The following is a 22,479-nucleotide window of genomic DNA, read 5'->3' on the forward strand; positions in this document are numbered from 1 at the left end:
AGTTTCTCATTAAATATAAAAATTGGTTTTCTTCCACCACCAAAATAGTACCTGCATTCCAAAAATGCAATGCAATACTGGAATTATATAATATGAAATATCATTGTAAAAGTGACCTTCAATAACAAAACCTTTAGCTTGTGGAACTTCCTGCATGAAGGCCATGGTCTTCCAAAAATGCTTTTAAATACTTTAATAGCTAAAGATCATGTTAGCTATTTCACAGAAGGTAAACACAAGCCGAGCGCTGGTAGCATATAAAATAGACAAATTCTCATTAAAGACATGGTATCGTTGACCATTGAAGGTGTACTTCACATAGCTGAGTAACATTAAAATATAGTTTACTAGAGCTCCCACATATTGATATAAAAACTACTTTATGCACTTAAGTAAAGGGCTGGAGTATAGCAAATGGACAAAAAGAGAGACCTCTATACATGCGTTTCAATGTAAGAGTGAGTGTGTGCTAAGGAGGCTATAAGTGCATCAACCTCAGACGAGCCATTAACAGAGTCCCTCGGGGTGCTGCTTTGATAGATGTCCATGAAGAGATCAAGGTACATTTGTTTCCATTCTTGAAAGTCTCTAGACATCAAAGCTGGATTATCCAGAACTTTATCTATAATGGCTACTTCTCCTTCCCTGGCCTGCGAGAGAAAAGGAACAAGCAAAGAGTCAATGTGAGTGATGAGTCACTGGCAAAATCAATCACACGGGTGGAAGGAGAGAATAGGGGGAGCAAAGGCAAGCCACGGAGCCCCTAAAAGCAGGGGGACTATCTAACTGCTATACGAGCACTTGCAAACAGGAGCCCTTCCTACAGGGTGTCACGCATCACCCTGCGGGGCTAGGGCTTCCCTCGCCTTGTCCAGCATCCTCAGAAATAGTCCCCCTGTTCCCCCTCCTCGCCCCTTGTTCAGCTCACAAAAAAGCAAGGCCCTGTACTGTTTACTATTAGCTGCTCGCATTTCTCAAGATGGGTTTCACATGACGAAGTGCCATCTGTTTGCTCTTCTTGATCAGCATAAGAAACACTGCGTGGGTGCGTGGGATGCAGACAGATGGCCTCTCGCCCGCCAGCAGAGCTAAGCCCTTTTTACTAGGCTTGTCATGGGGACATCTGAGCGCTACATTGCAAAGGCTTGTGCAAGGACCCCCTTGTTAGTGATAACTCATCTTCCTTAAAGATCCAGTGTATGCGATGGGCTGGCTGGCTGCAACCTCCTCCTACCAGTGCAGTGGCAAAGAGAAGGCAGAAATGGGTAAAATCTAACATAGCTTCTGGTACCTCCTTACCCATCATCGAGGCAGGGGATGTGGCTGTATCATAAATCACTGGCCAGTGATTAGTTTATCAAGAGATGACAGGCAGCCAGTACGGGTCAGAGTAAGGCTCAAATGTACCCGCAACCACTCATGGTTGTTGCAAGCAGTGGAAGCTGGATGCAACAGGCTTAAGCCTTGGAAACACAGCTAACACGCAGGTTTCCAGCACTACTCCTCTGCGTAGATATCGTATGGTCACCAGCAACCTCGGCTCTATCCTCCCTGCCAGACGGGTTTCACACTCCTCATTGATAACTCACATTTTCCATGTCCATACTATGAGTATGTTAAATCTTTCTGGGGAGCATGTTAAAGGGAAATACTAAGCTGTGTCAGCGCATGTTGGTGGGAGAGGATCAGAAGGGTCAGAGATACCATCATTAAGCAGTAGGCTGAGAGGTATTTTTCATGCTTTGCAAACAGCAGTTAATTAACGCTTTCTGATAGAATACTCATTTTCAGAAACGGAGGCGAAAGCTGAGAAGGACCAGTGGAAATGAAACCATGGGAACTCCTGATTACCATATCTCTGCTTGAACTACCATAACCTGCTTCTCACAGATCGTAGCTGGTACCCACACCTCTGCGCTACCAGCCACGTAGCTCATACTTGCTGGCAGAATGGTTTTGTGGTTGTATCACAGGAAAGAGAGCAGAGGGGTCTTTCATTAAGGACTTTTAGAAGATGGGACAGAGAGTCTATGGACAACAAGAGCTAGAAGCAATTTGAAGGGCTGTCTCAGGTTACTAATAATTTGGATAACTTCAAGGAGAGTTCAGAACAGTAACTTCAACAGGCCAGCGCAAGTGGCTGCATTCAGGAAGGAGAAATCAAAGATACTGATAAAAGCAAAAATAACTAACTAAGTAACAGCAGCAGCTACTGGTACGTATAACTACCAGTAGTATGGCAGAGGTGGAGCTTTGGGCTAGAACGGAGCTAGAAACTCATCATGAGTTACCATGATGCCATTGCGAAACAGGCACGTGCCACTCTAGACTGTTGCCGTGTGCAAGAAACAGCAGTTGGCTGTCTTTGGTACTTGCTGCCATTGCGTTGTCGTTTATTGGTGTCATGTACTTTAAGAATGATTTATCAAGGTCCAAACAAGAATGCTGACAGGTTTAGGAAATATGGCTCATGGACAGAAAATAAACAAATTGTGTCTGCTTGGTCCAAAGAATGAAGTCCCAGAAAAGCATGAAAAGGGGCATCTGCTGGAACAAGGGGATGAGCTGGTTTTGGAATTCCCTGGAGGAAAGCAATTCCATTTGAAGGAAGCCGCTGGCATAACATAGCTCAGGTATCAATAGATGCTAACAAGACAGACAATTGAGCACGGCAGCAAGCTGCTGATACTGAACCACAGTTTTGGTATGAGTGATTCTACCATGGTGCAAAAGCACAGATACAGCATGAACCTCCTGCCACCCCGACATGTCTGAGAGTACTGTGATTTTGTTTCAGTTTCTCACGCTTGTAGAAGTCATGTGGAAAGCCCGTGTATCTTGACGTCTTCTGACAGCCTCCAATCCTGTAAAGACTCATATACCCAGATAATACTACAAGTAGTAGTTGACTTCATTGAGATGCTATAGTGCAGAAAGTTAATAATGAGTAAGATTTTTTCAGGATGGGAGCCCCACAGCATGAAAATAATATTGCTTAAATGCTTCTCTAGGTGATGGAAAACTAAATTAATTAATATTGATAAAGTCCTCTGATGAAAGCTGTTACAAAACCCACTGTACAATTAGCTAGTGACTTAAAGTGTGGTAATTTAATATAGTTAAACAGGGTCCCTGGGGAAATCTAGCATATTGTTTGCTGAAATCTCTATCAGGATAGAATTGAAGCTGCTGTAACAAACACAGAAGCTGACAGGGAGGCTAAATGAGCTGTGGTACACGGAATAACCATAAAAATCTTCCAATCTATCACTACTACTATCTATTTATTTAACCAATCCTACTGATTAAATACAATGATCCTATCAGCTTATGCAGAAAGCAAGCACACAGTTTCCTCCTGGACAAGCTCAGCAATCAGAAAATAATCAAGTGTTGTACAAGGCACTGGTCCCTTCCAAAAGGCTGGCTTTGCTTAACTTCGGCAATTACAGGCTGAATGCGTTTTGGTAAATGAAAATGTTCAGGGACAAAAAGGGGATTAAGGTCTCCTCTGATAATTTGGTGTCAAATTCTGTTAAACTTGCTAGAGGAGGAGCAGCTGACTGAGATTTTATCTGCGCAGAAATAAAAACTGATCCCCTCACTTTGACCGCTCTCCCAAGGCACGTTTTATCTGCTTTGCAAACAGCGTTTCCCCACGTCTCCTGTGCTTGTTTCACACACTAGGTTCAGCCTGGACTCCAGCTGCGCACAATTAATCTCCGAATACAATACAGTCCGCTCCAACCCTGGGGGAGGATTTTTCCTCCCTCTTTTATCTCACCTTTAAAGTGCTTTTCAGAATTCGCAGCTGGTGCAGTTTTTCATTGACTACTGGATCGCTACATCTCTTTATAAAAGATTTCTTATACTCCAGCTTAGTGGAAATCCGGTGTTCTCCTAAAGGAGACAGGCTGGCCTGCTCCAAGGCTCTGTACAAATCTTGCAAGGAGTCTGCTGTTTTTTCCTCTATAGTTTCAACTGTAATGAGAAAAAGGAAAAAAAAAAAAGGAAAAAACAGAGAAAGGAACACTGTATCATTAATGTTATTATATGAAGAGTTGTCAAAAACCTTCGAAAAACGTTTAACAGGTTTAACTGGACCATAAGGAGAACTTTTCACACCTGCTAACTTCCAGAAAAAAAGTGCTGCAATTGTAACTGCTCCTTCTCGCTACTGTCTTCAGGAGAAAGGGAGAAAAGCTTTCAAGAATGTAAAGTCTTGAGTCACACAGAAGGAAGAAAAAAAAGATGAATAGTGCAAGGTATAGTAATATTACAGTGACCTACTGTCAGGAATCACACCTCTAGTATTGCAGTTAAATATGCTGGTGACTTTGTTATTGCAAGGAAAGGGAGCCCTGGAAGCATCCTGCTGAGGAAGGTGATCAGGGATCGGATCTTGGCCCGAGAGTGCTGATACAGCACGCAAGATTGTTTATGGTGATGGCCTTGGAATGATGTGTCGTTTTCCTTCATAGAAAAATCCACTTCTTTTTGTCTCTTATTTTTGATACTCAAGAGTGTTGTTCAATAGTGAGTAATACTGTCACTTGTGATGTTTTTTTTACTCTACTATTTCCTGAAGGTTCAGCGGCAGACTACGGACTGGACGTAAGAGCACATTCATGACAGCCTACCCAGCAGTGCGGCAAACCAAACCAGAGCTGTTTGCGTTATAGGTTTATTTATTTATTTACTATAGGTTTTAAAATATTTGTTCTAACTAGGAGTGGGAGCATTTTACAGGAAAAAACAAAAAAGAAAGATTTTGCTTCTCTAAAAACAGAATCAAGCAAAGGCCGGGGATGAAATGTTACTCTGATAGGAGCATTTGAAATGCTTCTTTTAGAAAGCATCAAAACATTTCAACCTCTCACACACTGTTTCCCCCAGAAGAAACTGTTTGATGACTCCAAACAAACTTGGGAAGTGCCCGCGAACTGACAGGACTAGCTGAGTGGTGACCAGGAGAAGTCAGGGCAGCCCTGGGGGAGCAGCCAGTCGGCGGGGTGGCAGCTCCATCCCTACTGCCCCTCACACACCGACACACCTGTACACACAACAGCCAGCCACCGCCTGCGCCCAGCTGCCCAGTTGTCTCCAGAGCCTTTGGGACCCTCTCACCCAGTCTTGGCTTACACGGTGGTGTATGTTTTCCTGGCCCAATGTGCCTGTGTCCTCAGGATGCTTTTATGAAAGCTCTTGTAGGAAGGCTACAGCTGTTTGGTTTCAAGCATTACTTTTATCCTGTGACTGACTCTGCACCAAGACATAGCCATCTCCACTGGCTGAAAGTTCAGCGCATGCTAAAGTACCCATAAGTAGTGAACCTCAGTCTCCTCAGGTGTTTTGAGGGTTTTTTATCAAGAACCAACAGGGAGGACAGCTTGTGTTTAGAAGTCACATTTCTAGTCCACCAGGAGCCACCCGAGGCAAACTCCCATTCAAGCCCATACCATGCAGTACAGCAACTACTCACCTCAGGCTCAAGCAAGAACTCCAGAGACCCAGATCTCCACACCCCATCACAAAAAGTGCTTGCATTTGTATAGATCTTTACACAACCAAAGAATTTTGCAGTCAGCAACTAATCTAGCTGTATCTCTCATAAGTTTATTCCTTTGCCCTTTTTAGGGGGTGGATGTTCTTAAAGTGTTCATTTTTTTAAAAGAGATATGGAAATGAAGAAGAGTTAGAGGCTTTTTATTGATGAAGGTGTTGTGCATCTGTACAGAGCTCCCTAAATCCTCCCATCATGTGCTACCCTGCTTGGAGAGCTGGGTTCATCACTGTATGGGTGTCCAGGACTTGTAGAAAAACAGAAATGAGATGCATTTCTGCTTGTCGATTTCTTTCTTGTTAAAACATCTAATGTGTTGAAGGGCAAAACATTCAGTAGCTGAATACTTAAAGATTGGCTAAAATCCCCCGTGGTCTTGATTTTTGTGCTTTCTTAAAAAGTCCATGCAGCAACGAGATCAGATATTTGGGATCCCTCTATCAGTTCATATCTCTGAACACTGAAATCCACCAGTCTGACAGCTGGGGAATGGGAGTGATTTGCTAAAGGGCAAAGGGAAAAAAGCCACCTCAATCTGACAAGGGAGTATTTTACATCTGTTTCGCTCTTTCTCTTATTCCTTGTTATGCAAGGCAAAAAAGATCTTTCCTTGGGTCTCTTTTCCCCAGCAGCATCACCACGTTGTACCCTCAGGGGATTAGAACAGGGACAGTCTGCTGAAGAAGCGAGCCAGTGCTTTGACTCCATGCCATCTGAATTTACTTTGCCAGGGTGATCTAGAGCCTTGACCAGCAACCAGCCACCAGGTCCAGGCTTGCCATTGAAAACCCATGGCTTCCTGAAACACCAAAGGTCCCCACCATGGAGAAGAACAATGTTTGGGTTCAATCCTGAGGTTCCACCTTGAATGACAAGTGCCTTTAATGAGCCTAGAAGGCAGCATGGCCTGTGTGGGTTCAAACGCCAGGCTGGGGGGCTTGTGCTGCTGGTGCCTGGAGGTCTAACACGGCTGGTGCTCCTCAGGGCTCACCTCCTTGGGCAGGCAGCCACTGCTCAGTGTGGGCCTCAGAGGGACTGCGGACAGGGGACTTCTACCTTTGCCCCCAATGGGAACAGTTCTGAGGCTGCATGGGAAGAGGTGCAGGACTACAGAGGCACGATGCAGGCAGGGTTAGGCAGCAGAGCACTGACAGCAGGTCTTTGAAACACATCGGCACATCACCTCCACCCGCTGGGGCTGCCTCCCCCGGGCTCTGTCACTGCCTCGGTGCTGTAGCTATGAGCGGCATGTAGAAAAGGGGACGGGATTTGCTATAAAGGAAAGAGCAGGGAAGAAAAACAGCAGGTAGCTTCTCTTAAATGTCTTGCTGCTGCTGAGGCTGGGGAAGCTCCAACAGGGCAAGACGCCTGTCACTTTGTTCTACCCACAGTGGGGGAGAGGGCGGTGGGCATCACGCTAACACATCCCAAGCCCTTAATATTTTCCAGAGAAACACTGAAGGTGGTGGTGCTGCTGCTCTCAATGGCTCTCAGTAGGAGGGAATGAGATTATACACGAATCTACCCTCCCTCACCCTTCTGCTAAGGGATTTGATTGATCTCCTGTAGGTGTTGGTGAAACCCTTGGCACCATAAAGCATCTGAGGTACTTGATTAGATATACAGCTTAGCTTAAAACATATTTTCTTTTTTTAAATTGGTGGATTTGTATGCGAGTCATGCTATTACAGCAGGGCTGTCTCCTTAAGGAAGAATAAGTCCTCAGGTAATGCCTTATTTAAGTAAAAAACATGGCCTAATGGGATTTGCAGATGACCTCAGAACAGCAGCCAATGCAGCAGGTTGTTTTTCACCCTCGGTTGGCTGCTGAGTCACGGGTTGCATCTCCCCTGTTTCTCTGAATACACTGTCAGGGAGCTTTTTCCACATAGTGCTAAAAAGGAGGGAGCCTTCTCTGAAGCCATAATTTTGTCCCCTACCCCACCCAAGCATGAACTGTAACTTTGGAGCAGAAATAAAACTGCACAAACAACAGCACACAGCATCTAAATTCAGAACTGTATCTTCCAAACACAAGAATACACAGGTACTAAATTTTGTAACAATGAAGCTTCTGCTGTGTCTTCAAGTGAATGCAAATCCATTTGCATTAAGTTGAGACAAAGACTACATCAGTCTAGTAAATGGCATGTTATTATTTTTCATTATTCTGCTTTCCACAAGGAGGAGTTTCTGCACTTTTTGTACTTTGCCCTCGCTTCTTAAGGTGCAGTAAATATTTGTATCTACTTTTACATTTTCTCAGGAGAGAGAGATGGAAATTGTGGCCAGGTGTGTGAAACTCTAAGAGGCCAGGAATGGTTTTGGTTGTTGGCATTCAGGAAAAAATTGGTGGGATTTCTTACACTGTGCATTTGTTGTTGAAAAGGGCGTGCCCTGAGCTCCACGATGTACTAAGTGTAACAACCTCCTGGCTCCATTGGGCTGTTCATCCTTTCATTATTTCCCTCTTATAAACCAAGATCCTGAGAGCAACAAATAAGAACATCAGGCATTTGAGTGAAAAGTGACCAGAGAGAAACAGTTAACATTGGTATTTACATGGATCAAAAGATGATTGATCCTTGTAAACTGAGGACTCAGGAAGATGGAACTGAATTAGGGCCACGTAGAAGGTCACCATTGCAACCCAGCTGGCCAACATATCGCGCTCTGGACACAGAGAATCTCCAGGTACCCGTTTCTCACAAATCTGCTCTAAATATATGGAATAGCCCCTAGAAATTTTCAGCGGAGGTTCCTGTGCTTCTGTAACTTACTTTCCCTGTAAAAGTTCAAGCCATCGGAAGCTTGCACAGTTTTGCCCTTTCAGTGAGGTACCAGAGGAAGCAGTGATTGCATTCGGGGCTATGAGTGCACATAACTGCCCATGCAATCATAGTACAACACAATTAATCACAAATTTTGTCACCCGCTGTGCTGACACGCTTTTCAAGGATTGAAGCTCTCCTCTGAGGCCCTTTTTGTGCTTTGCCAGTGCCTCCTAACACCACCCACCTTCATCCCATTGTCTTCAGACTCCTTATCCCGATTGCTGGACACCGATGCCACCCTGATGGCATTCTCCATTTTTCTGCTATCCTCTTTGCTGTTTGCTACCTTTACAGCTTAGTGACACACTTTCCTTTGTTGTGCAACTCCTCTCATGCACGCCCACTCCCCTACTTACAATTAGCCCTGCATTTGAACAAAATTACCACCCTCTGCAAATCCTGAGAAAGCCGAGCTGCTGCAAAGTCTGTGACAGAGAGTGAACGAGGCACAGTCAGACGGAAATCCCCTGCCTCCACTGAAATTTAAACTCCCATTTTCATTCCTTTTGGTGAGCTCACTTTCTCTGGCAGGGGAACCAGCTCAGCTCAGCTTTCTCAGGATCCTAAGGAGGCAATTTTGTTAGAATCCATCACTAATTATGTTATTGAACAGCTGCTATATGTTATTTCCCCCCTACAAATCCCAAAGATTTGCTTCCAGTTTGAGAGTTACATCTTTCTGCTTCACCTTTCGCATGGTGGAGGCATCAACCTGAAGCCTCCCAGAGACTTTCTGTGAGTGTCAGTAAATGCTCCACCAAAACAGAGAGCATCCCTGGCTTTTGGGACATGGTCTCAAGCTAGATAAAACAGACCCCAATGCACAAATCTCTGGGTTGTGTTTTTTTTTTCTTTGCCTTCTTGACCCTGTTGCACCTATGTTGGGAATAGAGAAGCTTGTCTGCACAAGCTAACTAGTAAGTGCTATAATCCCAGGACTGACAAAGCCTTTTGTAATCTTCCTATGCCACAGCATGTTGGCTGTGCCATGTCTAACTAACAGGTCTGTCAAAACCCGCCTGATCCTGCAATGGTTTCACTGGTGGGCAGTGCAGCAGACAGATGCCTGCTGATCCCTTGGGAAGCAGAGGCCTCTCGCGGCAAGCTCTTGAGCCCCAGCTCAGGCTACCTGCCGCCCCAAGTGGACTAATGGGCAGGCAGTGGCAGGGGATGTAACACGGCCAGAGGGTCCAACAGCCTGGCTGGGCTTGTAAACCCTGGGGAACAGTCAGGAGAAACAGAGAAGGGATCTCCCTATATTTAAGGTGAAAAAGCAAAAGGATGGAAGGAGAGGGGACATGGGTTTTAGCTGTGTTCAAAGGGAGAAGAGAGAAGAAATCCTTCAAAGAAGTAGTTGTTGGTTTCTCAGTGCCAGGCTTAAATCCATTTTTGCTCCTGTTCAGGTTAATCATTAGAGTCCAAACTGCACAAGAGGGAGGCATATCCAAATGCTTATGATGCAGAGACAGGAATTACAGTCATTTTTCACACTATTTGGGTGGATGGCAGGCAGACTAAGCTAGGTATTTCCTTTCTCTCCAGACTATAAGCTAAAAGGAACAAAATGGTGAAACCAAAGAAAGATAAAAAGTTTTACAAGGAGACAGTGTCTGCACGGATGTGTGCTGTGTATGTCACCCCTGCACAGGTACGAGGGGAGCCACGGTGACACAGCAAATCAGCTCCTGGCAGGAGAACGCTACAAGTCACATCTCTGATTACTGAGAAAAGGAAGGAGCAACACAGTGTTTAAGCTTGGCATGGTACAGCAGGCAGGAGGTACAGTAAGATGCAGTTCAGGTCTATGTGGAAGCTCTGGGTAATAAAGAGCAGATTTCCCCATTAAAGCATGTACAGAAACCTGTGTCATCTCCTACTACATGTTATGCCAAAATCGAGGTCTGACTGGGCATGTGAGTATGCCTCTGCATCTCCCTATATATGTATGCATATACATATACCCATGTATATATTAATGAGAGCTCTCCACAAGTGAAGACAAGTTTAGGCCAGCTTAAGAAAAGCTTGAGAAAAGCTGGGGAATTCTTGTGCAGTGCTTGGCCTTTGCAACCCTTGTCTCTGTTATTCTTTCCCTTTCCCTGCCCTTTTCTGATTCTAATCCTCCATCCTTTCTGGCCCCGCATACCTGAAAGTGCAGGATTTCCCCCAAAGTCTTGAGTCAAAGAAGGAAGGAGCAGTGTTTAAAACGAAGCTTTGATACATGTGTTTAGCAAAACATTAGCAGGCAGAGGATCAGGAATGAGTATTATTTATACCATTCTTTCCTCTAAAGAGGAAGTGTTTTTGGGTTACCAGGACAGTTGTGCATGGTTTCTATTCTCTCCTGTTACGCAAACCTGCAAGCAAAAAAGATATTCCTGAGACAGGGGACTCACTGAAAGCACCAACGCAACAGAGCTCTGCAATACGCTGGAGTTTTCGACCTGATGGTACGAGGCTGCCGCTCCTCTCTCATGCATGAGCATAAACTGGTTTCTTGAAATAAAGTGAACTGTGCAGGCAAGTGGAAAACTCATCTCCCATAGGACAGATTTCCAAAGGTATTTTGGGCATTTTCCACTACAACCAAGTTCAATCAGAAGCGGTTAGGTACCGTAACTGCTTTTAAAAGATCTGGCCCTAGCCTTTGTAAGGCCTGAGAGATGCTAAACCTTTGGTGTGGCACCAAAGCTCTAATTCTTTTTGTGAACTCTTCATGGCACTAATGGTTTTCTTTTAGGATCAGTAGATCCCTGCAATCGCTTTTCCTCTGAGGTCATCTTTCTGGTGATATTTGAATGACAAACTGCCCTCACCTTGTCACGGCCTTGTGAGCCACCACTGCCCTGCAGACTGCAGTTTGTGAGCTGGCAGGCTGAAGAGTGTTCAGCCTCCACAGGACACTTGAGCTGGTCTTACTAGAAGTCTCACGCCCACATCGGTCACCTCTCTTCAGCTTTCCACGCAACTGGAATCGCTTATTAAAAACAGCTGCCACTAAACTCAGCATTTTAAAAAAAAATAGATCCTCACGTTTTCTCCCTGCAGACCTGCATTGTTGTGCTGACAGCAACATCCAGGTATTTTCCACATCCACTTAGCAATGAAGTACAGGTGCCAGCAAATGGGTTAATATGTTAGTGAGAAGGGGAAACACAGACAGAAGGAATAATTAGCTCGCTCTGTTCATGCTGCCTCTTGACAGCTCTCACACACCTCGAATGAGCATCAGGAGAAGCTCCTCATTTGCTCCTAGCCCTGCTGTTTCATGAGGTTATATTGGTGGGCTGTGATTTCAGAGAGGGCATAAGAATGAAGATGAAATAACTCCAAAGCTTCCCAAAGTAACAGGGAACTCTGATCAGTGGCAGAACTTTTTGGCAGCAGTGTTATAATTGAATCCTTTGGTATTTGGACACAGTACTCTACTCATTAAGTTGCCTCTGACGAGATCACTTTAACCTTCATCTGCTGAACAGATTTTAGTGACTCTTTGGGAGAATTTTAACACAATGAAATAGAATATCCTGACATTTTTCTGTGCCACGCATTGATATAAGTGCTGTTTAATTTTACCACAAGCTACCGATGTTGAAGTGAAATAAACAGAACAATTACACTTTGATGGTACGCTTCCCCTCAGCCCCCGCAGTTCAGAAAGAGTGAAAAACTCGTATTTATGAGGTAAGCCGGGAGCTGAAGCAAACTGGGTAAACTGCTATACATCTGGGGATGCTGTGACTTTTAAACAGGACGAGGAGGTCCCTACAGATACGTCTTGCAAGCAGTATATGGAAGCAATTACTCCTTCAGGAAAATATTTTTTCACAAACCTAAGCTGTTACAGCACACGAAGTTGTGAAAGGTTAAGTGACAAATGATATGGACGCAGCGACATTACTCACCAGTCAGAATCAAGCCACAGTCACACTTGTGCCTGTCAAGGTTTAAGGGCTTGATACCTGAAAAGCAAGCCTGAACAGAAGGGGTATGTATTCCTGGTGAGCAACACCCACCAAGAAAATGAACCCTACTTCAGGCTACATCCCAAGTTTGCTTATTTATATGAAAATGTAACACCGAGAATGAAATTTTCAAAAGTACTTGCATCCCTTAGGAATTGCAATCCTACTTTCAACATGAAAGAAACACGGTGAATTAGTGTGGGCGGGGGACAGATTAATTTAATAGCCGGCTCAGTTACCTCTGTAATGCACTGCAGTCTGTTGGGGAAGCACCTCCTGAGGCATTTATGAAAGTGGCTTGAAATACTTCTGCAAACGTTATCCCAGAAGATGTCATATTTATTCAGATATTCAGATTTATTATTGGATTTATAATTGCACATGTTATGATAGCTGCACTGATTAGATCTCAGACTAATTAATCTGCACCCTGATTTACATGTTATTTCTGTAGGGCACGACACTGACAAGTATTACGCACCCCCTGTCAGCTGCTGAATGCCCATCACACCACCACGGTCTGTAAGCACCGCACAGAGTTCAAAGTACCTTTCAGAACAAAAGCTATTACCGTGACGAGAGAAATGCAATACCATGCGGCTTGTCTAGCCATTACTCATGTCATCAGATGTCATAATGAACTTGTGAACACGTATGCACCTGAACATAAAGCTCTCTCTCAAAACTGGCATGAGAGTCGTCACAGAAGAAAGGTCCGTTCCCCACTGATCAGGCAGAATGTGTTTGCACGCAAAAGAAACAAGAGAAAGGAAACGGACATCAGCCCTGACAAACAATGGTTACGCAAAGGCAAAACTGAAAATTTGCTGGCTTATTTCCTTTATTAAGCCCAAAATAACACCTTCAAAAAATCCTGACTTCATGAATAAATCAAATGCCTTCATTAAAGAAACATTTACTGCCATTTTCTATACTTTATTTTAAGGCATACATAAAATACTTAACAAATGTGTATGCAATTAAATGCTGGGGACTGCTAATTACAGCCCTTCTGAATGCCTCTGCAAAACAAAGATACTCAATACAATATGTTAGAAAGGGTGGGGAAAAGAAAGAGAGGAAGCTGAAGACAATCGAATTCATATTAGCGCAGATATATGCTGGCCTTTGGCCGTGAGCAGCAAATAAGCCATCAGTGTAACCCCAAATGCAGCCAAAGGACATTTTAGAGTCACATCTTTGCTTCTGCTTCTCTAATTCGTTTCCAAAACATTTCACCTCTAACTAATTAAGGAATTTAATGACAGAATGTAAAGGACTGGCTGGGGTTGCAGGCCGTTCCAACAAGGCTTTAATGACATATCCTTCAGGTTGCAAAATCTTTATGTACTTAGCAGTGATTTATCAGCCCTGGCAGAGGCAGGTACTTCAAAGGCAACCTTATATAAAAAATAAATTCCGCCTTTGCCAAGCGTTGGAAAGAGCATTAAATTAAATTTAAAAATCAATTCCTACAGACAAGAGAGTCATAAAAACTCAGTGGGTTTGTCTATTTGGCCAACAGGCAAAAATTTATGACATTACAGTTTTGTAATCAATAATAGCATTACAGTGTATGTTTTTGATTGGAAAAAATTAAAGATGCCAAAACAACACTGCTAAATATTTAGGCTGATTTGTGACAGACCCATTGAGCAGAAACACAAAACATGCATTTTGATGAACTTCCAACTAGTTTATGTCATACTATACTTTTTATTTTTCAAAAAAGAATATTAAAACTATTATAAGCTTTGTCACCTGCTGTAAGGCAGAATGATGTAATTTTATTCACTGCACATTTCCTGTTTGTGAGGCAAAAAAGCATAATTTACTTCTTTATAAAAGGGAAATATATATAACTATATATATATAATTTTATTGGTATTAACATAATGCAATACCATACATTAAGCAAACAGAAAGAAAACATTTCAAAATACATTTTTTAAAAGTATCTCCCCATAAGATAGTATGAAATATCAAGTAATTAGCATTAACATTATTACAATACACCCTTAGCCAAATATATTAAGGAAAATCCACATTCTAACCACAGAGAGAGAGGCAAACACCAACCCATAGGGTACCCAGAACATAATGATAAATACAATATCTGAATCTACTTTGAGTGACATCCAGACAAATACTGGCCCCAAAACAGCCCTCTGGAGTATGGGTGTTATACAGAGAATACCTTGTGCCTGCTTGGCCAGGCAGCATCACTCACATGTTTAAGTCCTAGAAGGTAAAGAGGAACTGAAGAGTTTATCTGCAGAGTCTAATAAATCTCAGCGTGAGGTATCTTCTCCGTCATCATCCAAACCAGTGTTAGTGTACCCTCTGGTAATTCCTTACAAATCATTAGATAAATGGAAGTCTCCGAAAGGTCTGTACATACCTCCACTTGACAGAATACACTTAGTTTAGCATGACACAGTAAGGTGACTTCCTTCACTAATGTGAAGTACGCTTAAATGACACAACTCTGTCTGGTTGGCCTGAACGTGTTCACTGGAGTTCAGTACAAGCAACAGGATTTTACAGTTACCATGGCTGAATCCCTCTTTAATTCCTCGAGGTCTGCAGAACAAAACTGAGTGACATCAAAACCCTTCCCTTGCCAAGACCCTCTTCCCCTTCCGTTCTCCCGTGCAGGGGGCAGTATTTTCTGCAAATGTGCTCCATGTAGACTGGATCTGACTTTGTGCCTAGTCCCATTGTGGAAAGGGTGCATTCTTCAAAAGACTGGCCATGCCCTTTGACACCTTCCTGGAGGTCTCATATCCAGGCATGTGGTTGTCTATGCTTTAACAGGTCTGTTCTCTGTTATAAACATCAAAGTTATTCAAGAAGAACTGACTTTCTGAACGGAGGCCATTAGGTTGCTTGCAAGAGGCTGAAGTTGAGTCTCCGTCGTGCCAATTCTCTAATGATAAGTTTATCAACATTTGAGTCCAATCGGTTCAGTGCCAAGAGAAGTGGATTCCATTTGACATGGAGAGGTGCTATCAACTCTCGCAGTGTATTAGCCTAATATGATAAAGCAGTGATACAATATGTTGAAAGAACTGTGATGTGCCATTATTTCCATATCATATTAGTATATTAGAAATACTATCATGCAAACAAGAGCAAATAGCAAATCTGGCATACAGTAGCAGCACTACAGAGCTTTTCTAATCTGCATGCAGCTATGCTCATGAGGACAGAGACATGGCACTGTTCTGCTGTTACACCTTGCACCATTCAAATATCCATTCCTGATGCAAAAGAGGTATTTAGGGCAAAAAGTTATATATTCTCTCTTTGTGGATATGCATTAAAAAAGAAAAAAGAAAAGAACAGAACAAAGACCAATTAAAAAACCACAATAAACCAAAAGAACAATACACATCCTAACCAACTTGGGTTGGTCTCCTCCATGTTTAAAAGATATTAGCTCATTTGGAAGCACTAGAAAAGGGTCACATGAATGAGGAGAAAGGAAGCAAAGAATGTGCCCCAAATCCACCAAACGTGCTACAAACACAGAAAAATATCCTGTTGGCAGCTTATGCGTGAACTAGAAAAAGAGGTGGCACAACACAATCTGGCTCCTTTCATTAGCCTAGCTGACGATCCAGCATTGTGCAACCTTGGGCGAAGGATAAGATATGGAGCTAGGAAATCATGGGATTTTGAAACCACACTGACATTACATACATAAAAAAGCTAGGGCTTGAGAACTTGAGAATCTTTGTGGACCTGTGTTAGCAAAGAAAGAGAAAGAGAGAGGTGGAATAAACAGCATACAGCTAAGTTTTTTACTTAGAGTTTTTGTGTGGTTATGCAGTCTCTGCACACAGGGCAGTTTCAAAAGCCTGGCTGTTCTCAGTACATACTCTATTCTATTGTCTGCTACACTTATTTGTAATAAAAAATGAATCTTTCCATGCATCTTGAAATCCATTGTGGTTTTAGATCCCAGATATGAAAAGCTGGAGGATATTTTGTTGTTAAAAAAAAAACCACTTTGGGAAAGAGTTCAACTGTGAAGAATATAAAGATGTACAAATTCAATCCAATTTAGCTGCCGAGACTTGTTTATCTCTTGTTAAAGAGAATTATTTTATTTTTCCAAAAGACAGGATGAAAAAGGAAGGAAAATATTAAACATTGCCATTTTTACTCTTGAGCATATCACAAAAGGTCTGGAGAGCAGAAAATAAATGTTGTCTCAGTGACAGAAGGCACAAGGTGGAAAGAATCCCAGATGGAAACATCGGTGCCATTTACTCCACCCACGGCAGCAACTGGAAAATGAGTTTCCAGAGAGGCAGAGGGTGAGCAATGCTATATGGAACTCAAACTGAGTTCAGCCTCTCCTCCACTGCTGAGATTTCCCGGGGACCCTGTGCATCAACAGGGAGAGGAGGAAGAAGAAGGGAGAGGAAAACAGTTTATATAACTACGTCCTAAGTATAACAGTCGAGAGAAATTTTTACATAACTTATTGTTTAAAATAAGGAACGTTTGATTCTACAACCAAAATGAAAAAAACCCAAACCAAAACAACTCCCAAAACTGAAACCCGTGACAAACAAAAGGCCAAACCAGCACATTTCAGGACTCGTGGGGTTGAGGGAAGGGAGACTTCAGCAGGCTGCAAAAGGGAATGTTCTTCACATTTCATCCAGTCACAGCTTTTTAAAAAAGTCTTGGATTTGTTTGGAAAAAGGCACTAAGTGAAAGAGGATACTGCTGCCATGAGGCATACATGGCTGTATCACTTCTGCAGCTTCAGGAGATCCTGTTGTCTCATGGATGTTGTTCATGTAACTTTATCTCTAAAAATTCAGGAAGTTTGGTTTCAAAGGTCAAGCTTTGGGGAAAGAAACTTTCCTTTTCGTGAAACAAGATGGCTATGAAATAAAGGGAGGGTTATTTAAGTTAAGGCCAGGGCGTTACCTAGCAGATGTCTATACCCTGCTCTCCCACACGCCTTGCTGAGGCTGGCTGGGACACGTCCTCTGTGTCTACGGAAGCAGTGTGCTACCTTCAAGAGGTGGTGGGATAGGACTTTTTTATGTACCTAAAATCCAACTAAATTTTGCATTAGAAGGTGACTATTTCTGAAAAAGACCTGCTAGTAAGACACACTTTTGAAAAGGCTATTCAGTAATATTGCTAAAGCTGTTATAGGCCTATCATAAAACACTGGTAATTCTTCACTGTCCCAGTTTGGATTAGTCACAATGTGCATGAACAGCCTTTCATTAGGACCTCTTAAGATAAGTGGTAGCACACACTGTCCTATTTATCTGAAGGTGAATATAATTAACAGGCACACTTGGGGGACTCTTCTAAATAGATTTTCTTATTATTTTACTATATCACTCTCACTGAGAGTAACCAATTGTATAATATTTCCTACTAGTGTAGATGCACATTAAGAGTTTAGAAATTCTGCTTTTTGGTAGTAAAATTATTTTTCCTTATTATGAAACCCACATTTTTCTTTCTGTATCACTCACATTAGCAAAATGATTTATGCAAAAAGTCTCTAACATATGGTTTCCTTTCTAGATGAGTGGTTTTTTTTTAATCTGTTTTAAAGGAGAACAAACACAAATAACAAAGAACAAGTAATGTGCTTCTGGATGGATACTTATAGACACTACAACTTATGAAACTCATGAGACTTGCAAACATTTTGGAAAATAAACCAACTGCCATTCACATACAAAAATGAATGTGACCCTATGAAAATAATGAAGTGAACTTACTGCATTTATCAACCAAATTATGTTTGTATTATGAGAAGAGCTTTACAGCAAATTACTTCCCCAGAGAGGTTACAGAAACAAAACTGCCTGCTATAAATCTCCACATATTTCTTCAGCTGACGTGGTCACGTAAGATGTGAGGAATCTCATGTCCTAGCAAACCTGTAGCAGTGGGAGGTACTTTACCCATCGAACGCGGCAGTGACAGAATGCATCAGGGCTGGGACCGACCTGCCAAGCAAGAGCAAAGGGATGCTCTGCAGGCCTTCCTGGGCATGCCAACATGTCTCAAAAAATCAATAAAAATGTAAGCAAAGGGGAGGAAAAAGTTCTCACCTGAGAGAAATATTTGAGAGTAATAATCAATAAAGTCTCAAAACGGCTCTCACACAAGAAGTCCTATGTAAAGAAAGGGGCATGGAAGGTGAATCAACAATTTTTTTTTCTCTTTGAGCCCTATTTATAAATAATGAAGGCACACCAGCAGTCACTAATGAGAGGTTATTTAAGTTAGGGTTTTCACTTTGATCTGTTTTTTAATAAAATGCATAACATTTTACCACTGCCACTTGAGAGGACACTTTCTTATGAATGTTCACATTATATATTTTGCCTAAACAGACTACAAGATGCCTGATTACTGAATTGTATGTTTATGGTAAATTTGCTTTTCAGATAAGGGTAGGTTGAATAATAGCAGATTAGCAAATTTACCTTTGAAATAAGTACTTAAGTTTTATAAAAGGAAATTTCAGGCTCCCCATCTATAGTGACAATCAGTAAAACTCTAACTGCCTTTTGAATCTCTATCTTTTCCTTTGTTTGTGTCCTATTTTGTGTACATGTTTCTACATCTGTCTACATACTTAAGAGAGATACAGAAGAACTTTGACTAGAAGCCCTTACCTATTATCTAGTCCAATAATGAAGTGTATCTAGTTATGTATATTCCCCTAAAGATAACTACTACGCATGAGTAATCAGGCTCTGAACAAGAGTGAATGCAAACACTGGGGAAAAGTTATCCCTGCCCAAGTACCACAAACTGCTACCTGGCTGCTTCTGTTATAAGTCCAGTGGCAGATACATCTTCCTCCTTATTAGGGAAATGGCTTAACGCTATTTGACCCAGAGTCACACACAGAATCACACAGAATCAACCAGGTTGGAAGAGACCTCAGGGATCATCCTCAGGAGGAATGCTGGCAGATCTACAAACTGTCCATTGCTCAACGGTGGGAAGCTCCTACCGTCTTCAGGACTGCTCAGGTCTCAGAGAGATGCCATGCAGAGGATGCCATGCAGAGATGAAAAGGAGCTGGTATAGAGCCTGTCAGTAAGAGTGCCTGAGGACAGAGGGTTTTGATGACACATCCAGTGCAGCCCCCTGACACTATACTCCAAAGCAGCATCTCTGCAAATTATCCTGTAAGAAGCCAGTTAGATGTGGAAGCAGTAGCAGGAGTCATTCAGTACTCTTCTGGAGACTGAATTACTGCAGTAAAGGGCACTAAATCAAAAAATGATAATACAGGAATACGCTATCTACAAATAGCAAGTTTTGGTCTTCCTAACATTACAGTATGTGCTTTAGTGTCCCCCGTGTCTTTACTAAGCTGAAAGTGACACCAAAGGAACACCAAGAGCTTGAATGTTATATGAGAAAGCACCACAATGAGGAAGGGGGATGGGGAGGACAGGTTGTGGTCTCAGACCATGTATAACCTCCAGTATCTGCTCCTGCTCAAGTGCTGTGCTCAGCTCCGTGAGAAGAACGAGGCATGGGGAAATTACAGGGCTCTGATATGCACAGATTCTTCCTCCCACTTACACAGTATTTCTAAATGCTCTCCCAATATGCACTTCATATACTACAGTTATTGCTAACTAACCCTCTATCTAGTCAGCACTAAAGAACTAAATAACCCCCCCAAACAAACAAGTAAGGAAGAACCCCACTAGAGTTACAAAAAAAAAAAGCATCTGGAGAACTGAAAATTCATAGTTCAGGTTGGCTTATACACTCCAGTACCACACCACTGACATACTTATTAGTACACAGAACAACATCATTCTCCGTATGACTCTGTCTTAAGCTGTGCACATCTATGCTGAATCGTATCTAGCTCACCACATGTGCAGGGAAGACCTATAAGCCCTATAAACTCATTATGCTTTTCCCCAGACTCTTGCTTAGCTGTGGTACCTGACACCACTCTGTCCCTCGGCGCAAATGCAGACATCACACTGGTGGTGCGTGCTGCAATGACCTTTATTCAAAGCACTCTTACTGCTCTGTGAAAGCCACCTTTGATAAAAACAGACGTGGACTTGGAATATTGTGGAGACAGACCTCTCAAGCATTTCTAACCCGCCTTTCTGCACTACCTTCTGCTAAAGTAATACCTCACACAGAGATGTCAAGCAAAAAGTTTACATAAAGAATATGTTTTCTTCATGAACACTGCTTCTCTAAATGACAAGAAGCTTTTTGACAACGCCACTAGAGCCCATATATTATTTGCTATTTGTTTATGGAGGTTTTATTAAGTGGTGAACTTCCAGCTTGCTCGACAAGTAAGGATGATACCAGTATCAGTAGCTAAACATCGAACGAAGGAGTGCCACCCACCCTTAAGGATCCCATTTTTGCTTCCTCTTTGGTATGCGGATTTTTTTTTGCACATTAAATGGTCAAATTACTAATTCTTACTATATTACTATATTATATTCTTCCTATAAGCTTCCTAATTCTTAATAATTCTGCCCATATTAGAATCACAGAATTGTTTTGGTTGGAAAAGACCTTTAAGATCATTGAGTCCAACCGTTAACCTAATACTGCCAAGTCCACCACTAAACCATGTCCCTAAGCACTACATCTACATGTCTTTTACATACCTCCAGGGATAGTGACTCCACCACTTCCCTGTGCAACCTGTTCCAATGCTTGATAACACTTTCGGTGAAGAAATTTTTCCTGATATCCAATCTAAACCTCCCCTGGCGCAACTTGAGGCCGTTTCCTCTTGTCCTATCGCTTGTTACCTGGGAGAAGAGACCGACACCCACCTCGCTACAACCTCCTTTCAGGTAGTTGTAGAGAGTGATAAGGTCTCCCCTCAGCCTCCTTTTCTCCAGGCTAAACCACCCCAATTCCCTCAGCCGCTCCTCATAAGACTTGTGCTCTAGACCCTTCACCAGCTTCGTTGCCCTTCTTTGGACTCTCTCCAGCACCTCAATGCCTTTATGCAGTGAGGGGCCCAAAACTGAACACAGTATTCGAGGTGCGGCCTCACCTGTGCTGAGTACAGGGGGACAATCACTTCCCTAGTCCTGCTGGCCACGCTATTCCTGATACAAGCCAGGATGCTGTTGGCCTTCTTGGCCACCTGGGCTCACTGCTGGCTCATACTCAGCCAGCCATCGATATGATTGTAATGGCATATGAAGCTCAATTTAATCTACCAAACCTCCTGCATGGTTTATACTGAGAAATGTGTGAAAAGATATGTCTTTATCTCCTGATCACAAAGCAGGAACTGTAGCTCCAATTTGTTGCCCCGTGAAACAGTTACTATACAGCACAAAAATGGGAGTTGTGTTTCCTTTGGACTTCATCCCTGAAAAAAAAAGTAATGTACTAATTTTTTTGCATTTGCATCACCAAAATTTTTAATAAGGAATATTTAGGAAAATTGGTCCTATTATCAAACCAGACTATTCTCTATATCACTTTTATCAGCAGCATATTTCTGGGAATTTTTGTAAATTAACTCACTTGGGGCTTTAAAAGCAAACAGGAATGTATGGAATTAATTATGACATGTCAAATTTAAATTTACACAAAAAAGTTTTTAACTTCAACTGGTAGAAACCACTTTAGATAAAGAACACTTTAACAGCCCGTCATCAGGTAACATAATTGCTCTTTCTGATGGTGCCTTCCACACTGACAACAAAAATACCGATACACTGACAAAATCACCAACTTGACTAAACAACATACGGCCAGACTGTCATCTCCCCACTGCCTGCCTACATCCAAGGGCAGAGAACTGAGATGCTGCTCCTACCACAGCTGCTGACAACTGCAGCAACTTTCCATCCTGGCAGAGGATCTCTCCTCCGAGTGGGTCAATGAGACAGATCACATAAACATTAAGTTATTTATATCAGACCATGCTGTTAAGGTGAATTGAGCAGACTGAGCAAAAATGTAATCTTCCTCTTCATGCCCTGTTCTGCTGAGACTTTTGAGCAGCTTTTGTGAAAACATCCAACATGAATAGTGTGAAAACCCACCCAGTTAGGGAAAGCTGGGAGGGCAGATGATGATGATGATGACG

At 42.4% G+C, this 22,479-nt stretch overlaps 1 protein-coding gene across 2 annotated transcripts in view; it reads right to left on the minus strand.

Annotated features, from left to right (window-relative positions):
* Nucleotides 1-434: 434 nt before the first annotated feature.
* The window catches only part of CNKSR2 (connector enhancer of kinase suppressor of Ras 2), a 232,024-nt gene continuing 209,979 nt past the window's right edge, over nt 435-22,479 (minus strand). Inside the window, exons 21-22 of one of the 2 annotated variants that reach the window (XM_068420507.1) lie at nt 3,785-3,981; nt 435-650 (exon numbers count right to left, since the gene is read on the minus strand). In XM_068420507.1, coding sequence (XP_068276608.1) covers nt 435-650; nt 3,785-3,981 — 413 coding nt within the window. Of the gene's footprint in view, nt 651-3,784; nt 3,982-14,874; nt 15,396-22,479 lie in introns of those variants that run through there. The other variant, XM_068420498.1, reaches the window with a different exon arrangement.

The sequence above is a fragment of the Nyctibius grandis genome, chromosome 2 (assembly GCF_013368605.1).
Source record: "Nyctibius grandis isolate bNycGra1 chromosome 2, bNycGra1.pri, whole genome shotgun sequence".
In the NCBI taxonomy this organism is placed as follows: Eukaryota; Metazoa; Chordata; class Aves; order Nyctibiiformes; family Nyctibiidae; genus Nyctibius; species Nyctibius grandis.